General features: G+C 42.0%; 1 protein-coding gene across 3 annotated transcripts in view; it reads left to right on the top strand.

Moving 5' to 3' along the window:
- RNF214 (ring finger protein 214) overlaps window positions 1-20,259 on the top strand; it is a 53,804-nt gene extending 33,545 nt beyond the window's left edge. For 2 of the 3 annotated variants that reach the window (XM_003910758.4, XM_017948985.3), the window contains 9 exons: window positions 14,494-14,590; window positions 14,757-14,845; window positions 15,895-15,985; window positions 16,189-16,287; window positions 16,484-16,860; window positions 16,994-17,126; window positions 17,330-17,434; window positions 17,699-17,794; window positions 19,657-20,053. In XM_003910758.4, the coding sequence (XP_003910807.1) occupies window positions 14,494-14,590; window positions 14,757-14,845; window positions 15,895-15,985; window positions 16,189-16,287; window positions 16,484-16,860; window positions 16,994-17,126; window positions 17,330-17,434; window positions 17,699-17,794; window positions 19,657-19,722 (1,153 nt within the window). In that variant the 3' untranslated portion in view covers window positions 19,723-20,053. Of the gene's footprint in view, window positions 1-14,493; window positions 14,591-14,756; window positions 14,846-15,894; window positions 15,986-16,188; window positions 16,288-16,483; window positions 16,861-16,993; window positions 17,127-17,329; window positions 17,435-17,698; window positions 17,795-19,656 lie in introns of all 3 variants that reach the window. The other variant, XM_003910757.5, reaches the window with a different exon arrangement.

Genomic DNA, 20,259 nt, shown 5'->3' with positions numbered 1-20,259 from the left:
GTGAGCCACCGTGCCTGGACATCTCTTAGTTTTAAAAAAAATCAACTTCTTTGAGATATAATTTGTATACAAAAACATACTTATTTTAAGTATACATTTTGATGAGTTTTGACATATTAATCATGTGTGTGAACACTAACACAACCACGGTATAGCACATACCTATTTCTCTACAATGCTCCCTGTATTCATTTTCAGTCACTGCTCTCCATCATTCTTGCCATTCCTAAGTAAACACTAAGCTGTGTCTGCCACTGTAGATTACACTTATCTTTTCTAAAGATTTGTGTCTGGCTTCTTTTACTCAGTATATTTTTGAGATTCATCCATGAGGTGGTAGATATCAATAGTTTATTCCTTTTTAATGCTGATATTTCACAATTCATTTACCCAGTTAAAGGTGTTATAATATCATTATGGTTCCTGTTGTTTGTAATGAGAAGTCAGTGACAATTCATATTCTGTTTCCTTCTGTGTATTGTGTCATTTTTTTTTCTGTAGTTTATTTCAATATTTTCCACTTATCTTTAGTTTTCAGCAGTTTGACTTTAATTTGCCCACATGCTGTTTTCTTTGTATTTTTCCTGTTTGGAGTTTTCCGAGTTTCTTGATCTGTAAAGTTACGTCCTTCACCAAACTTGTGAAATTTTCTTTCTTTTTTTTTTCTTTTAATTTGAGACAGGGTCTCACTCTGTTACCCAGGCTGGAGTGCAGTGGTGTGATCTTGGCTCACTGCAACCTCTGCCTTCCAGGCTCATGCGATCTTCCTGCCTCAGCCTCCCAAGTAGCTAGGACCACAGGCGTGCACCACCATGTCCGGCTAATTTTTGTATTTTTTGCAGAGACAGGGGTTTGCCATGTTGCCCAAGCTGGTCTTGAATTCCTGGGCCCAAGTGATTTGCCTATGCTGGCCTCCTAAAGTGCTGGGATTACAGGTGTGAGCCACCACACCTGGCCAAATTTATGAAATTTTCTGACATCATAATTTTAAAATATTTTTTCTACCCTATTCCCCTTTTTCTTTCTGGGACTCCACTCTCACGTGAGTTAGACCTTTTGATATTGTCCGACAGCTCACTGAGGCTCTCTTCATTTCTTTCCAGTTTTTTTTGTTCTATTTCTCGTACTGGATAATTTATTTCTTTTCTTTTTTTCTTTTTTTTTGTTTTTGTTTTGAGACAGAGTCTCACTTCTTCACCCAGGCTGGAGTGCAATGGCACGATCTTGGCTCACAGCAACCTCTGCCTCCCAGGTTCAAGCAATTCTCCTCCCTCAACCTCCCAAGTAGCTGGGATTATGGACATGTGCCAGCATGCCTGGGTAATTTTTGTATTTTTAGTAGAGACAGGGTTTCACCATGTTGTCCAGGCTGGTCTCGAACTCCTGACCTCAAGTGATCCACCCACTTCAGCCTCCCAGAAGTGCTAGGATTACAGGTGTGAGCCACCGCGCCAGGCCATATTGTATAATTTCTTTTTTTTTTTTTTGAGATGGAGTTTCACTCTCGTTGCACAGGCTGGAGTGCAATGGTGCGATCCCAGCTCACTGCAACCTCCGCCTCCCCTGTTCAAGCGATTCTCCTGCTTCAGCCTTTCGAGTAGCTGAGATTACAGGCACCCGCCACCAAGCCCGTCTAATTTTTGTATTTTAGTAGAGACGGGGTTTTGCCATGTTGGCCAGGCTGGTCTTGAACTCCTGACCTCAGGTGATCCACCCACTTCAGCCTCCCAAAGTGCTAAGATTACAGGCATGAGCCACTGCGGCCGGCCCCATAGTAGATAATTTCTATTGACGTGTCTTCAAGTTCACTTGCTGTTCTATATCATTTCCGTTTTGCTATTAAGCCCATGCAGTAAATTTCATATTTTCAGTAGTGTATTTTTCAGTTCCGTCATTTCAATTCTGTTTCTCTGCTAATCCCAGCACCTTGGGAGGCTGAGGCAGGAGGACCACTTGAGCCAGGAATTCAAGACCAACCTAGGCAACATAGTGAGGCCCCGTCTCTACGAAAGAAAAAAGAAAAAAATTAGCCAGGTGTTGTGGCACACACCTGTAGTTCCAGCTACCAGAAGGCTGAGATAGGAGGATTGCTTGAGCCCAGGAGTTTGAGGTTGCAGTGAGCTGTGATTGTGCCACTGCACTCCAGCCTGGGCAACAGAGCAAGACCCACTCAAAAAACAAACAAACAAATAACAAACCAAGAAATAGAAAGAATTCACGTTTTCTAATGGTCAAATTCTCTCCAGTTTATTATTTGTCTGTTTCTTGTTTACTCTCTGGTGCTCCAGGTAGATAACTTTTTTTTTTTTTTTTCTGTGAGACAGAGTCTCGCTCTGTCGCCCAGGCTGGAGTACAGTTGCAGGATTTTGGCTCACTGCAACCTCCGCCTCCCAGGTTCAAGTGATTCTCCCACCTTAGCCTCCCAAGAAGCTGGACTACAGGCATGCACCACCACACCTGGCCAATCTTTGTATTTTTTGTAGGGACAGGGTTTCACCATGTTGCCCAAATTGGTCCCGATCTTCTGGGCTCAAGCCATCTGCCCACATTGGTCTCCCAAAGTGCCAGGATTACAGGTGTGAGCCACTGTGCCTGGGCAGAATTTAGATTTTTTTATCTGCAGGTTGGTTGGTCTGTTAGGAGCAACTTTGCGTTTATTGGAAGGAGAAAATCTCTGGCTACATTACATTAGATGGGCCAAAGAACTGATAAACTGGTATCAGGGAGACTATTAGAGTGCCGTTGAGATGAAATGAGAGCCTTATCCAAGTAGCAAAGGAACAGAAAGGAAAGGCTTTCTGAGGTAGGATTGATGAGATTTGTTAACTGCTTAGGAATTACCCTGTTTAGGATAATTCTTTTGTGATTCATCTGTTCATCCATGTTCTTATGTATCCATAGTTTATTCTGCTGTATTGCTGAGTAGTACTCCATTATAAGACTGTATCAAATTTCTTTATATATTCACTAGTTGGTAGATATTTGGGTTGTTTCTATTTTTTGTTTATTATTAATAAAGCTGATCTGAGTATTCAAGTACAAGTTCTTAAGTTGACATGTTTTCTCTTAGGTAAAGTGCTGTGAGTGGGATTTTTGGCCATATGTTTGTTTAACTTTATAAGAAACTGCCAAACTGTTTTCCAAAGTTGCTTTATTATTTTACATTTCTACCAGCAACATATAAGCATTTCAGTTACTCCATATCCTCACCGACACTAGGTTTTGTCAGTCTTTAATTTTAGCCGTTCTAGTAACTGTATAGTGGTATCTCATTGTGGTTTTAATTTGTATTTCCCTAATGACTATTAATGTTGACCATTTATTCATGCCCTTATTTGTCTTTTTCTTTTTTGGTGAAGCATCTATTCAAATATTTTAAAAAGCATACTGTCTTCTTATTGAGTGGTAAAAATTACTTATTATGGTAACTGGGGAGACCACCTATATTGACTTTATCTGGAGGAGAAACAAGCTGTTCTTAGTCATATTGTTCTGACAGGAGGTAGTTCCGTAAGTTGGAGCAAGGTGCTCTTCAGAGTTAGGCTCTTACCTTCCTGCTGGGAACTAGGAGATAGGGAAGCTGTCTCCTTTGATGTTTGCATTTCAAAAAGATGGCTCCCAGGTCTTTGAAACATTCCTGATTTGTGTGACTGTTTTTAGCCTTTAGAAAGATTTTCATATACTTGAAAAGGATGGTGAAAGAAAATTTGAAAGACAAGATTGGGGGACTGGTCGGGGGGAGTCTTTTTTTGTTATTTTCAACAGGGAGAATTAATTATCTTATTTGTAATTGTATTTTCCCTTATACCACATAAGTGTGGCTCTATTTCTTTACTGTCTGTTCCATTACATCAATCTGTTTGTCTTTCCTTGTAGCTGCATAGTAAATATTGAAATAGTGCATCTTCCAACTTTGGTGTTTTTTCCAAAATTGTTTTGAATATTCTAGATACTTTTTATTTTCATATACATTTTAGAATCAAATGATCAGCTTTTACAAAAAGCTTGCTTGGAATTTGATTGGGTTTGTATTGAATCTGTAGATCAATTTGGGAACAATTGACATCTTAACAATATTGAGTCTTCTGATTCATGAACATGGAAGAGTGCTCTTTTTCTTCTTTAGTTTCTCTTGGCAATGATTCGTAAGTTTGAGAGGCTATAGGATTGAAGAGGGAAAGCATTCTCTTTGCCCTCTAAAGGTTCACTAAAAATTAACTGACAAAAGGTAGATGAGTAGGATAAAAAAGCAAATAAAATTTATTTCATGTGCATAATAAGCACAGGGGAGTTGCCGGAGAATGATAACCCGATGAAGTCCAGATGCTTATATACCTACCCTTCTTTAACAGGGAAGGGGAGATCTTAAGATAGTTGCATTTCTTTTGCAGAGACGTTTTCTTAGATAAGGGGATTCCAAAGATAATCCCTCTTGGTGCTTCTGGAAAGAGGACCAGAGTGATGGGCTTGGGGGAAGGTTGGAGACAGACCTTGGTTCTGTGGCTTATTTCTGAGGCTTTTCAATTTTCTTTTCTTTTCTTTTTTTTTTTTTTTTTTGAGTCAGAGTCTTGCTCTGTTGCTCTGTTGTCCAGGCTATAGTGTAGTAGCACAGTCACGGCTGACTGCAGCCTTGACCTCCTGGGCTCAGAAGATCCTTCCACCTTTGCCTCCCAAGTAGCTGGGACTACAAGCATGTGCCACCACACCACTCTAATTAATTTATTTTAAATTTTTTGAGGTGGAGTCTCGCTCTGTCGCCCAGGCTGGAGTGCAGTGGCATGATATGGGCTCATTGCAACTTCCGCTTCCTGGGTTCAAGCAGTTCTGCCTGCCTTAGCCCCTCCGCGAGTAGTTGGGATTACAGGCGCCCACTACCACGCCCGGCTCATTTTTGTATTTTTAGTAGAGACAGGGTTTTGCCATGTTGGCCAGGCTAGTCTTGAACTCCTGACCTCAGGTGATCCACCTGCCTTGGCCTCCCAAAGTGCTGGGATTACAGGCATAAGCCACCTCACTCAGCCTAATTTATTTTTATTTTTTGTAGAGACAGGGTCTTACTATGTTGCGCAGGCTGGTCTCAACTCAAACGCCTGGGCTCAAGCAGTCCTCCTGCCTCTGCCTCACAAAGTGTTGGGATTATAGGTGTGAGCCACCACATCTTGCCTCAGTTTTCCCTCCCTTCCTTCCTTCCTTCCCTCCTTCCTTCCTTCCTTCCTCCCTCCCTCCCTCCCTCCCTTCCTTCCTTCCTTCCTTCCTTTCTCTTTCTTTTCTTTCTTTTCTTTTCTTTCTTTTTTTTTTTGAGACAGAATGTGGCTCTGTCCCCCAGGCTGGAGTGCAGTGGCGTGATCTTGGCTCACTGTAGCAGCCTCTGCCTTTCGGGCTAGTGATTCTCCTGTCTCAGCCTCCCAAGTAGATGGGATTACAGGTATGTGCCACCACGCTTGGCTAATTTTTGTATTTTTAGTAGAGACAGGTTTTCGCCATGTTGCCTAGGCTGGTCTCAGACTCCTGTGTTCAAGTGATCCACCTGCCTCAGCCTCCCAAAGTGCTGGAATTACAGGTGTGAGTCACTTCGCCCAGCCAGTTTTCTTTAATTCAAAGCACTCAGCATACCAAAGCATCATATTTTGGGGTATCGTTTTCTGTACCCTAACAAGGCCAAGAAGACAGCTCCTACTCTTTGTATTATGCCCTCAAAATTCTAGCCACCTTGGCCTCTCTGAACCCCTGTTTTTGTCTCTTATTTAGCAACAATGCCAGCTCTGTTTGCATTTGCTGTCCCTGTGCTGCAGACTGGAAACTACCTCCAGGCAGTGAGCTGGAGCAATTGTAGGGCTGCTTTCACATGTATTCCTTTCTCAATGATCATAGTCCTGTGCTGCCTATTGTCCAGTGTTTGAAAACATTGTTTCATATGTTTTGTCCAGTTGTTTAGTTCTTTAGGGCCACAGGGTAAATCTGTCCCTGGTACTCCATTTTGGGCAGAAGCAGAGTCCTAAGTTATCTTCTGGACAGGTTAAATTTGAAGTATTTGCAGGATATCCATGCCTAGTATGTGTAGTAAACATTATCAGAAAAGGAGCTGGAAATGAAGCTAGTGATTCCTGGATAGTGTAGGAGTTGATCAGTGCCCATTAATTCCTTGTGAAGGATTGGAATGGTGATGAGAAAGGAGGTTGTGGTCACAAAATAACAGAACAAAGTTTGAGGTGTTTTTTTGTTGTTGTATTTTGTTTTGAGACAGGGTCTCACTGCATCATGCAGGCTGTAGTGTGATGATAACTCAACTGTAGCCTCAACCTCCTGGGCTTAAGCAGTCTTCCCACCTCAGCCTCCCAAGTATCTAGGACTGCAGGAGCACACCACCGTGCCCAGTTAATCTTTTTCTTTTTTTTTGTAGAGGCAAGGGTCTTGCCATGTTGCCCAATCTTGTCTTGAACTCCTGGGCTCAAGATATCCTCCTGCCTTGGCCTTTCAAAGTGCTGGTAGCCAGGCATGGTGGTGTATGCCTGTAGCTACTTGGGAGGCTGAGGCAGGAGAATCACTAGCGCCCAGGAGTTCGAGGCTCCAATGAGCTTACGCTCGTGCCACTGTACTCCAGCCTGGGTGACACAGTGAAACCCTGTCTCTAAAAACAAACACCAGCCACCACCATGAGCCACCTTGCCTGGACCAAAGTTTGAGGTTTTCAATGTAGACTATCTGTGTGTTAATAAAGTTCAAGGAATGGCTTTGCTGCCAGAAAACCAGACACCGCATATTCTCACTCATAAGTGGGAGCTGAACAGTGAGAACACATGGCCACAGGGAGGGGAACAACAGACACCAGGGTCAGTTGGGGGGGTAGGGAGGAAGAGGAGAGAGAGCATTAGGACAAACAGCTAATGTATGTGGAGCTTAAAACCTAGATGACAGGTTGATAGGTGCAGCAAACCACCATGGCACACATATACCTATGTAACAAACCTACATGTTCTGTACTTGTATTCCGGAACTTAAAGTAAAATTTAAAAATTAAAAAAAAAAAAGAAAAAAGAAAAGAAAGAAATGGCTTTGTTGGTAGGCTATTGGCAAGGAATGAAGTTTAGGAGGAGGAAGAACTCCAAGGTGTTAGTCTCAAATAGATCATGAATATGGATACTGAGGTCACAAGGTTGTTGTAAAGGGTAGAAAATAAGGAATATGACTAGATGCTAAAAATTATCCATGTGGGTAGAGATGAGATGAGAATGTAGTAGATTAGAGGTGCTGAAGCATTTTAGTCTAAGGACCCCTTTAAACTTAATAATCAACAAGGACCCCAGAGAGGTTTTGTTTATATGGATTTTATCTATCAGTATTTACTGAACCAGAAATTAAAACTGAGAAAAAATTTAATATTTATGCATTAATTTATTTTAAAATAATAATAAACCTATGTGTTAACATAATTAGCATATTTTCTATGAAAAATAGTTTTCAGATAAAAATCAGTTTAAAGAATACTGTTTACATGTTGTAAATCTCTTTCATGGAAGAAGCTTTTCTTATCTGCTATATTTAATTGCAATATGTCGTTTTGGTTGAAATATAGAAAATCTGATGATATACAGATAAGTAGTTGGAAAGCAAACAGTATTTAAATAGCTTTTAAAGATAATTGTGGATATTCATCTTTGATACTATGCCAAAACTTGACGTGTTGTTGTCTTAAAGGTTAGTTGCATTGTGGGATCCAAAACCACATCAATAAACATTTTGCTTTTATTTTTTAATTTATTATTATTATTATTATTTTATATTTTTATATTCCTGGCAAGCTGTGAGGTTTTTTTTATACTAGTACATTAAAATCTATTTGTTTACCTTGAATTTTGAATGGATATTTTACCTATGTTGTATAGGGGAAGAGAAACCTTTTCTTTATCTTTTTATGTTCAGAGATTAGGGCCTGAAAATTAAACTGACAAAATGTTATACAACCAAGAAGTTTATATGACCAGTGGGCAGTAACAGATCAGTTACATTGAAACAGCAGTGTTTGCAGTAGAGAAAGAGTTTAATGATTGCAGAGCATTGAGTGAGGACATGGGAGGAGACCCTCAAATCTATCTCCCCTGAGGAGTTATGGGCTGGTATTTTACGTTTTAAGGGGATTGTGGAAGGTAAGGGGCTAGAGAATTGAGGTCGTTGATTGGTTGAGATATGGGAGATGAAATCATCAAGATGTGGAAACTGCATTCTTTTGTGAGTCAGCTCCTCTGGGATCCTTCAGACCAACTGGCGTCAGTGGGGTCCTTCAGACAGGCTGATGTCAATAATTTCACTGCTGTGCAGGACCTGAAGTAATATCTTAAAGGGAAAACTCAATGTTTTATAATGTTCATATTTTCTATAGTACACTTAAGGGGAACTTTAATCTCGTAGCAGGGTCTATGTGATTCTGAGACAGCAGGCACCAAACACCGGTGAAGAAGCTAGTCAGAGAGCAAGCTGACCTCATGATAAACACTGCATGTGCTGCAAGCCTTGTTTATTTTCGTTTCTCCCCCTTCTTCTTCCCTGATGAATTTCATACAGTATATAGGGACAGTTTCAAAATGACAGATTAACAGGAGGGAAAAACAGAGTTTATTTACATGTGCAATGTGCATACACATGGAATAACTCAATGGTGGGTAACTCAAAGGAGTAGTTAGTTAGAATTTGGGGTCAGTATACTATCATACGAGATTAAGAGGAGAGAGGAGAAAGCCCCTAGTACTGGGAAAACAAATGACTTCTTTTTTTTTTTTTTTTTTTTTTTTTTTGAGACGGAGACTCGCTCTTGTCGCCCTGGCTGGAGTGCAGTGGCATGATCTCAGCTCACTGCAACCTCCACCTCCTGGGTTCAGTCAGTTCTCCTGCCTCAGCCTCCTGAGTAGCTGGAATTATAGTGCTCACTACCACACTCAGCTAATTTTTTTTTTTTTTTTTTTTTTTGTATTTTTAGTAGAGATGAGGTTGCACCACATTGAACCAGGCTAGTCTCGAACTCCTGACCTTAGGTGATCTGCCCACCTTGGCCTCCTGAAGTCCTGGGATTACACGTGTGAGTGACTGTGCCCAGCCATGATTCTTTTTTTTTTTCTTCTGCCTTAGCCTCCCAAGTAGCTGAGACCACAGATGAACACCATGATGTCTGGCTAATTTTTGTAAATATTTTTCTTTATAGAGACGGGGTTTCGCCATGTTGGCCAGGCTGGTCTTGAACTCTTGACCTTAAGTGATCCACGCACCTCAGCCTCCAGAAACACTGAGATTACAGGTGTGAGCCACTGCACCTGGCCTAGTGGCACATTTTTCAAGATAGGCCATATGATAGGTTATGAAACAAGTCTTGATGTATTTTTTAAATAGAAATAATATGAAGTGTTTTCTCAGACCATAGCAGTATATAACTAGAAATCAATTCGAAGAGGAACTCTCAAACCTGTAAAAATTAGAAATCAAACAACCTGCTCCTGAATGATCTTTGAGTTAACAATGAAATCAAGATAGAAATTTAAATTGTTTGGAATGATTGATAACAGTGACAGAAGTTATCAAAATCTCAGATACAGCAAAAGCAATACTAAGAGGGAAGTTTGTAGTGCCAAATACCTTCATCAAAAAGACAGATCACAAATTGACAATGTAATAATATCACACCTCAAGGAACTAAAAAAACAGGAAGAAACCAAACCCAAAGCTAGCAGAAGAAAAGAAATAACAAAGAACAGAACTAAACAAAATTGAAACCAAAAAATACAAAGGATCAATAAAATTAAAAGTTGTTTCTTTGAAATGATAAACAAAAATGATAGACCAGTAGCTAGATTAGCTGTGAGAGGATTCAAGTAAGCTTAGTCAAAAATGAAAAGGGAGATACCATAACTGATACCACAGAAATACAAAAGATCATCTGAGACTACTGTGAACACTTATATGTATACAAACCAGAAAATCTAGATGAACTGAATAAATTCCTGGAACACACGACCCCCCAAGCTTGAACCAGGAACAAACAGAAATCTTGAACAGACCAATAGCAAGTAGTTTGACTGAATAGTGATTTAAAAAATCTCCCAACCAAAACATCCCAGGTCCAGATGGATTCACAGCCAAATTCTACCAGACATTCAAAGAACTGATACCAATTCTACTGGAACTATTCCAAAAGATCAAGAAGGAAGGAATCCTCTCTAACTCATTCTACAAAGCCAGTCTCAGCCTGATGTCAAAGCCAGGAAAGGACACAACAAAAAAAGAAAACTGCAGACCAGTATCCCTGATGAACATAGATGCAAAAGTCCTCAACAAAGTACTAGCAAAACCAAACTGAACAGCATATCAAAAAGATAATTCAGCACAATCAAGTGGGTTTCATCCCAGTGAGGCAAGGATGGCTCAGCATACACAAGTCAATAAATGTGATTCACCACATAAAACAAATTAAAAACCCTATGATCATTTCAATAGATGTAGAAAAAGCATTTGATAAAATCCTGTATCCCTTTGTGGTAAAAACCCTCAACAAATTAGGCATAGAAAGAACGTACCTCAAAATAATAAAAGCCATATATGACAAACTCACAGCCACTATCATACTGAAGAGAGAAAAGCTGAAAGCATTCCCCCTCAGAACTGGAACGAGGCTGGGCACAGTGGCTCATGCTTGTAATCCTGGAGCTTTGGGAGGCCAATTCAGGAAGATCACTTGAGTCCAGGAGTTCCAGACCAGCTTGGGCAATATAGTGGGACTCTTTCTCTAAAAAAATTTTAAAATTTGCTGGCCATGAAGATACATGCTTATAGTCCTAGTTACTCAAGAAGTTGAGGTGGGAGTTCAGGAGTTCAAGGTTACAGTGAGTTATGATCATGCCATTGCACTCCAGCCTGGACAATACAGTGAAACCCTCTCTCTAAAAAAAAGAAAATAAGAAAATAATTTCTTTTTTTTTTTTTTTTTGAGATGGAGTCTCGCTCTGTCACCCAGGCTGGAGTTCAGTGGCATGATCTTGGCTCACCACAAGCTCTGCCTCCTGGGTTCACGCCATTCTCCTGCCTCAGTCTCCCGAGTAGCTGGGACTACAGGTGCTCACCACCACGCCCAGCTAATTTTTGTATTTTTAGTAGAGATGGGGTTTCACCGCGTTAGCCAGGATGGTCTTGATCTTCTGACCTTGTGATCCGCCTGCCTCGGTCTCCCAAAGTGCGTGAGCCACTGCGCCCGGCCAAGAAAATAATTTCTTAATGTAGTTCCTTTTGTTAGATCCCAGTGAGGTAAATGTGGCAAAAAGCCCAAAGGAAAAGATTTTTTGTGTGTCAATATGTGGAATGTCTCCATTGACATAAGATGATTTTTCTAATATAAGTTTATATTTGTAGTTGACAATGTAATGAAAGTTAGAGATGTTCAGTGAGCATCTATAATATTCAAGGATAACATCAATCACAGAAGGCAACTGTCATGTTTTCCTACAATTATCCGATTGTCAGAGTGAATAGTAAGCTAGGTGGATTGACTCTGTAATGTATTTCACATCTTTTTATGTAAGAGCATCTGACTCTTCATTTATTTTAGAACTGAAGGAATATGTGTTGTAGCAAGAAGACACAGCTACCAATAAAATCCTTATCTAAAGAATTATTAGGCTGGGTGTAGGGGCTCACACTTGTAATTCCAGCACTTTGGGAGGTTGAGGCTGGTGGATCACCTGAGGTCAGGAGTTCAAGACCAACCTGACCAACATGGCAAAACCCCGTCTCTACTAAAAATACAAAAATTAGCCAGATGTGGTATGCATCTGTAGTCCCGGCTACTTGGGAGGCTGAGGCAGGAGAATTGCCTGAACCTGGGAAGTGGAGGTTGCAGTGCCCCAAGATCCCACCAGTGTACTCCAGCTTGGGTGACAGTCTCAAAAAAAAAAAACCCACAAAGAATTGTTAGATAATGTATTTTCTGCTAGGAAGTTAATTTAGGGAAGCAATACCTGAAGATTAAGGCAGAAAATGCCCACCTACTTCTCTTTTCTATTAGATGAATATGCCTTGTCAGTAGAGGGCTGACAATGTCAGAGATTGAGTGAATAAGTGTAACACACACACACACCCCGTCTCCCTATACATGAAATAGAGAACCAGGGATGTGTGAAGAATTGGGTCAAAAGCAAGAATATGTGAGAGGAAAGGGCCTCATAAACTTCTGTTAAGCAAATTGCTCCCTTTCGTATATGTAAGGTTACTACAAAAATGGAAGGGGAATAAAAGTTTCTCTCACTGAAGAAAAGTGGGGGCCAGGCGCGGTGGCTCATGACTGTAATCCCAGCACTTCGGGAGGCCGAGGTGGGTGGATCACCTGAGGTTAGGAGTTCGAGACCAGCCTGGCCAACATGGCGAAACCCCATCTCTACTAAAAATACAAAAAAAATTAGCTGGGCATGGTGGTGGGTGCCTGTAATCCAGCTACTCAGGAGGCTGAGGCAGGAGAATCATTTGAACCTGAGAGGTGGAGGCTGCAGTGAGTCAAGATCGCACCACTGCACTCCAGCCTGGGCAACAGATAAAGGCTCCCTCTCAAAAGAAAAAAGAAAAGTGGGAACATTTAATATGTTAATCTTGGCTGGGCGCAGTGGCTCACACCTGTAATCCCACCACTTTGGGAGGCTGAGGCTGGTGGGTCACGAGGTCAGGAGATCGAGACCATCCTGGCTAACACGGTGAAACCCTGTCTCTACTAAAAACACAAAAAATTAGGTAGGCATAGTGGCATGTGCTTGTAGTCCCACCTACTCGGGAGGCTGAGGCAGGAGAATTGCTTGAACCCTGGAGGCAGAGGTTCCCATGAGCCAAGATCGTGCCATTGCACTCTGGCCTGGGCGACAGAGCGAGACTGTCTCAAACAAAAAACAAAAAACAAAAGCCATGTAACTCTTCCCAAGCTTTTCTTCTTATTTTTACCTTTCTAAAATGTAGGGGAGATAATCTAAGTATTTTCATCCTATTCTGTTCACTGATCTTGGTAATCCAGGCTTCCAGCTATAAAACTTACCATAATCAAATATAGTATAAGGAAATTCCTTTGCTGGCTGTGTTGCTTAACGGCCTCTATAGTTCTGAGTAGGGTGATCACCCATCCCAGTTTTAGCACTGAAAGTCATCCATCCTGGGAAATGCCTCAGTACTGGGCAAACCAGGACAGTTGGTCACTCTCATGCTGAGTTGGGGGGAAAGCATGTAAGAAGGGAGGAAACCAAGGAAAATGAGAAGTCCTGAGGTATGAAGAGAACTTTTTTTTCCTTTTGAAGCATATTTACTATAGCTAGGAAAATTGAAAATTAATAAGCTTGTATCAGTGTGCTTAGTAGCGAATTAGTGATTTGCTGCATTAAGGGTGAATATTAAGTAGGCCTCTGGCCAGGCACAGTAGCCTGTAATCCCAGCACTGTGGAGGCCGAGGTGGCAGGATCACTTGAGCCCAGAAGTTTGAGAACAGCCTGTAGAACAAAGTGAGACCCCGTCTCTACAAAAAATAATAAACAAACATCAGCCAGGTGTGGTGGCGTGTGTCTGTAGTCCCAGCAATTTGGGAGGCTAAGGCAAGAAGATTGCTTGAGTCCAGGGGGTTGAGGCTGCAGTGAACCAAGATCATAGCACTGTACTCTGGTCTGGGCAACAGAGTGAGACCCTGTCTATAAAAAACAAACAAACAAAAAGGTAGACCCCTGTGTTTACTCCTGCATTCTTCAGGACCCATACTAAAAGACATGTTGGGAAATAAGAATGCAGAATGCCATAATGGTTTTGAATCCTCTTGAACATAGAACATTTTGCCTTCAGTGGAGGGCTTTTGTTCTAAGATGCAGTCTCTTTCCTGCTGTAAGGTAACCTTATTTTAGGAAGTGGAGAAACAAACTTTTTTTTTTTTTTTTTTGAAGACTAAGAGTCTTGCTTTGTAACCTAGGCTGGAGTGCAGTGGTACGATCTCAGCTCACTGCAACCTCTGCCTCCCAGGTTCAAGCAATTCTCTTGCCTCACCCTTTTGAGTAACTGGGACTACAGGCGTGTGCCATCACACCCAGCTAATTTTTGTATTTTTAGTAGAGATGGGGTTTCGCCATGCTGCCCAGGCTGGTCTCAAACTCCTGACTTCAAGTGATCTGCCCATCTTGGACTTCCAAAGTGCTGAGATTACAGGCGCGAGCCACCACACCCGGCCACGACATTTTTACTTTCAAATATAGGGCCTTTATGCAATTGCAGACCACTGTAAACATTATTTGTCTGTGTCTATATTTGATACTTATACTCCAGCTCTGTTTTAATTAGCAAAAAAAAAAAAGAAAAGAAAGAAAAATAAATATAGTTAATACTAAGAGTAAGACTTCCTGTAACATACTTGGCTGACCAATTTTGGGTTGTACTTTTGCCTTGGTGTCTCTCAACAAGCTTATCTTTCTTCCTTAGTCTTGTTCTTGGTTTCTTATCTTACAGAGAGGTGTGGGAAATGGAACTGGATAGACTCAAGAATCAGGATGGCGAAATAAATAGGAACATTATGGAAGAGACTGAACGGGCCTGGAAGGCAGAGGTGAGAAGAGGAGCTGATATCTTGAAAGTCTTAATTTCAGGCTTCCAGATGGTGTCTACTTTTGGCATAGTAATAGGAGAGCCAGTAAGCTTTTGTTTTCACTACCTAGGGGTAGCTTTGTGTATGTAAAATTAATAAAGTATTTATATGTGTGTGGCTTCCTTAGATCTTATCACTAGAGAGCCGGAAAGAGTTACTGGTACTGAAACTAGAAGAAGCAGAAAAGGAGGCAGAATTGCACCTTACTTACCTCAAGTAAGTACCGTTCCATTCTAGAGCTTTAATTGTCTTGCAGTTTGTTTGTTTGTTTGTTTAGGTTTTTTAATTCCTAGGCCAGGTAGTCTGGCACTTACTCTGTCTGCATAGGAATTTTAAGGCTATCTCTGTCTGCAGTAGCAATTGCTCAGTGATTTTTCTTCCCACATTCTAAAGTTCTGTACTCTTCGCTTCTACAGTTTTAAAGTTTTGCATTTTTTAATGTTTTGTTTCCATTTGGATAAACACTATCTGTTAAAGCCAGATATAATAGCATGCTCCTGTAATCCCGCACTTTGGGACGTCGAGGCAGGAGGATGACTTGTGCCCAGGAGGTTGAGGCTGCAGTGAGCTTTGATTGCACCACTGCACTCCAGCCTAGGCGACAGTGAGACCCTGTCTCTAAAAAATAAAAAATAACCAGCATCTGTTAACCTATCAAAGCATAACACTGGTCTTTGGAGATTCATTTCCTATGTAGTCATTTATTTTCTTTCTGCCATGGAACTTGGAGGACCCCTGTGGCATTTTCAGGCAGACAAGAACGTTCTCTCTGTTGTTGGTTCTCTTCTCAAATACTTAAAAGATACTGGAGTTAAAGTGAGGCAAAGGAATTAGAGTCTTGAGCTTCTCCTGCACCTGCTTCCACCTCTTTTTCTCAACGGCAGTTAGCCAGCTACTATTTTGTTTTTGCTATCTCAGAGAATTAGGAATTGGACTTTTTTTTTTTTTTTTTTAAGACAGGGTCTCCCTCTGTAGTGCAGTGGTACCATCTTGGCTCACTGCAGCCTCTGGCTTCTGAGCACAAGCCATCCTCCTACCTCAGCCTCCCAAGTAGCTGGGACTATAGGCGCGAGCCACCACACCTGGCTAATTTTGCATTTTTTTAAGAGACAGGGTTTAGCCACATTGCCTAGGCTGGTCTGGAACTCCTGAGCTCAAGTGATCTGCCTGCCTTGGCCTCTCAAAGTGCTGGGATTACAGGCATGAGTCACTGTGCCCGGCAGGGCTTTCTTTAAATCTGTAAATTCCTATTGGTTTCTTGAAAGGTCAACTCCCCCAACACTGGAGACAGTTCGTTCCAAACAGGAGTGGGAGACAAGACTGAATGGAGTTCGGATAATGAAAAAGAATGTTCGTGTAAGTGTATTTATGAGTCATCATTCAGTCAGTGTTAGTCTGTGCTCAACACTTCCCGCAATCGGGAGATAGCCTTTTACATTGCCATTTAGGGCAATGCAACTACTATTCCTTTAATAGTTTTCCTGATAATGGATGGTGCTGTCTTTCTAGAGAGCCTCAGTCAGTTCAGCAGTAAAAATAATCTTCTTTTTTTTTTTTAGGACCAATTTAATAGTCATATCCAGTTAGTGAGGAATGGAGCCAAGCTGAGCAGCCTTCCTCAAATCCCTACTCCCACTTTACCTCCACCCCCATCAGAGGTAAGAGAGCTGGCTTTGGGGGGAAGTTCACCTTTCTGTGTTGGTAGCAGAAGCAGAATCTTCTACGTGTTCTTTTTATGAAGATATTGGGATCATCCCTATTCACTGCAAGAGTTGTTCATTGATTTCTTCTCCAGTTTCGTAAACTTTCTTTTTTTTCCCTTCTCTCTTGTCCTCTACCTCTTCTCCTCTGCAGACAGACTTCATGCTTCAGGTGTTCCAACCCAGTCCCTCTCTGGCTCCTCGGATGCCCTTCTCCATTGGGCAGGTCACAATGCCCATGGTTATGCCCAGTGCAGATCCCCGCTCCTTGTCTTTCCCAATTCTGAACCCTGCCCTTTCCCAGCCCAACCAGCCTTCCTCATCCCTTCCTGGCTCCCATGGCAGAAACAGCCCTGGCTTGGGTTCCCTTGTCAGCCCCCACGGTCCACACATGCCCCCTGCCGCCTCCATCCCACCTCCCCCAGGCTTGGGCGGTGTTAAGGCTTCTACTGAAACTCCCCGGCCCCAACCAGTAGACAAACTGGAGAAGATCCTGGAGAAACTGCTGACTCGGTTCCCACAGTGCAATAAGTAAGTATCTTCAAGGACTGATTCAGATGTCTTTATCAGAGAAATGCTTATGGGTTAAAATAGAGGAGGTTACATGGGTGTTCCCTGTGGGTATAGTGTAGGCTTTCTCTCCCTCAACGTTTTTCTTTCTCAGGGCCCAGATGACCAACATTCTTCAGCAGATCAAGACAGCACGTACCACCATGGCAGGCCTGACCATGGAGGAACTTATCCAGTTGGTTGCTGCACGACTGGCAGAACATGAGCGGGTGGCAGCAAGTACTCAGGTGAGAAAAGCCACTTGGGAGAGAACTGAGGCCTGCTGAGGGCTGGGGAAGAGGTAGATTTCTTGTGGGGAGGGAAGAAGCATTCCAGTCAGAGGTGGCTAGTCTGCTTTTTTCCTTTGCTGGACTGGGAAATAAGTGATTTTTGTGATATGCTGTGTTACTCAGACTCTCTTCCCTTACTCTGACAATGTTTCTACCTACAGCCACTTGGTCGCATCCGGGCCTTGTTCCCTGCTCCGCTGGCTCAAATCAGTACTCCAATGTTCTTGCCTTCTGCCCAAGTTTCATATCCTGGAAGGTCTTCACATGTAAGACTCTTTTTCTTTGAACACTGTGATATGGAGAAGCTGGAGGTGAGGAAGGAGTGGGTTTACAGGTGGAGTGCAGGAAGAAACCATCAGTTAGGTTATTTGCAGCCCTACTGGGAAAATGCAAATATTTTAGGCAAGAATCTATATTTGGATTTTTATTTATTTTGATATAAATCTTTTTGCTACATGGAATTATGGGCATAAAAGGCAAGAAGACCCAGAGGTTCCTTACCTTTTGACCATGCCGCCTCTGTTCTACAGGCTCCAGCCACCTGTAAGCTATGTCTAATGTGCCAGAAACTCGTCCAGCCCAGTGAGCTGCATCCAATGGCGTGTACCCATGTATTGCACAAGGAGGTAGGTGTTACAGACCTTCCTCATTGTCTACACTTTCTCTTCTGACAGCTAAAATAATTTTTCTTTCTCATTTTCTACTCTTTTTTTTCCTGATAGCTAAAATAACTTCTCTTTTACTGTGTTGGTGCTTTTTTTTTTTTTTTTTTTTTTAGACAGAGTCTTGCTCTGTTGCCCAGGCTGGAGTGCAATGGTGTGATCTCAGCTCACTGCAACCTCCACCTCTCAGGTTCAAGTGATTCTTCTGCCTCAGCCTCCTGAGTAGCTGGGACTACAGGCGCCTGCCAACATGCCTGGCTAATTTTTGTGTTTTTAGTAGAGACGGGGTTTCACTATATTGGCCAGGCTGGTCTCAAACTCCTGACCTTGTGATCCGCCCATCTCGGCCTCCCAAAGTGTTGGGAGTACAGGCGTGAGCTACCGTGCCCAGCCTTTTTTTGTTTGTCTTTTGAGACAGCCTTTTTTTGTTTGTCTTTTTATTCTGTTGCCCAGCCTGGAATGCAGTGGCATGATTATAGCTCACTACAGCCTCAATCTTCTAGGCTCAAGGTGCTTCAGTCTCTTGAGTAGCTGAGACTACAGGTACATGCCATCATGCCCAGCTAATTTTTTTTTCTTTTTTAGTAGAGACAAGGTCTTGTTATGTTGCCTAGCCTGTCTCAAACTCCTGGGCTCAGGTGATCCTCCTGCCTCAGCCTCCCGAAGTGCTGGGATTACATGTGTGAGCCACTGCACCTGGTCTCTAATGTCTACTCATAAGGTTTTCAGTAAATTGTGGCTTAAACATTAGCAGAATTCAGAATACTGCAGTTAGGATCTCTCAACTTTTTACCCCATTCCCTTCAGGGGACTGGATAAGCAATTCATACTGAGCACTAAATCACTTTCCTGGAAAATTGACAATGAGTGATAATCCCACATATCTAACTATTGTTCAAAATATAGCATTGTCAGAAGACTTTGCCTAGATGAGAGGAATGGAATGGAGGACCTGAGTATGAGATTAGGAACTCCATTACAGAATAGCTTGGAAGACTTGCCGGTTAGAGATTATCTTCACAGGCTGACAAGTCATTCCTATTTTTTCATGTTGCCAGGCAGAGTTAAGTCTCTTAGTAGCAGGGATGATTTCCTCTTAACCATTTTGTTTTGTTCATTTTGCTTTTCCAAGAGGTAGAAACTGAATTTACATCTAAATTCTTAGTAAGAAAAATTCCTGAATAAGATTTGAGGGTGTCAGGTATTAGAACAGAGACGTTCATCTCAGGCGAAATGGATCCTAAGGGGGAGCAAGCCGCACTAGACATTCAACAAAAAGCAGCATCATGAACACTTTCATCAGCTCATTGTTAATGTTCCTCTTAAAAAGGTTCACTTGCACTGAGGATTCTTTTAGGGTAAGAGCCATTGAATAGCCCTTCTTGGGGCCGGACGCGGTGGCTCACACCTGTAATCCCAGCACTTTGGGAGGCTGAGGCAGGCAGATCACTTGAGGCCAGAGTTTGAGACCAGCCTGGCCAACAAAGTGAAACCCCATCTCTACTAAAAATACAAAAATTAGCCGGGAATGGTGGTGGATGCCTGCCTGTAATCCCAGCTACTCGGGAGGCTGAGGCAGGAGAATAGCTTGAACCCAGGAAGCAGAGGTTCCAGTGAGCTGAGATCGCACCACTGCATTCCAGCCTGGTCAATAGAGTGAGACTCTGTCTCAAAAAGAAAAAAAAGAAAAAAGAAAAAAAAGCCCCTCTTGTACCTCAGTGTAAGAACTTTTCTGACTTAGGCCTTGTTGAACCTTATTGGCATTCTCTCCTTCCTTCCCTTTGTCTTTCCAGATAAACCTGAGGTGTGTCTTTCTTTCTTTCCAGTGTATAAAATTCTGGGCCCAGACCAACACAAATGACACTTGTCCCTTTTGTCCAACTCTTAAATGACGGACCTGACTGGGGAGGAAGAAGAAGAGAAACTGATGTGAACAGGAAGCGCGGGTTCAAGATTTCTAAAACTCTATATTTATACAGTGACATATACTCATGCCATGTACATTTTTATTATATAGGTAATGTGTGTATAGAAAGTCTGTATTCCAATGTTCGTAAATGAAAGTATGTATATTATGCAGAAACAGTCTGTTCCCCCTCATCTTGCAATTCCTTTGGGGGATGCAGATTGTAGGGAAGATGATGTTTAGTTTGGCCTTGAAATTATGATATCCCTGCCCAGGGCTGTTTTCAAATACAATATAAAAACCACCTAGGAACCTGCTGTTGCTCTAAGGCCATTCTGCTTTGGTTTGGCTCAGCCTCTAGTCCATTTTCTTAAGGCTCATGTATGCAGATTTAAAGCCTGGTGCTCACCCACTGTCCAACCAGATGCCTTGCTTACTGAAAGCCTCCAGAAGCCTCAGTATTGTTTTAGCCACTCTACTCCAAATGGATAAAATGAGACTCTGATTGAGGAAAAAAAAGTAA

The sequence above is a fragment of the Papio anubis genome, chromosome 12, assembly GCF_008728515.1.
Source record: "Papio anubis isolate 15944 chromosome 12, Panubis1.0, whole genome shotgun sequence".
In the NCBI taxonomy this organism is placed as follows: Eukaryota; Metazoa; Chordata; class Mammalia; order Primates; family Cercopithecidae; genus Papio; species Papio anubis.
The sequence above is the reverse complement of the archived record's forward strand: the minus strand, read 5'-3'. Positions and strand labels throughout refer to the sequence as shown.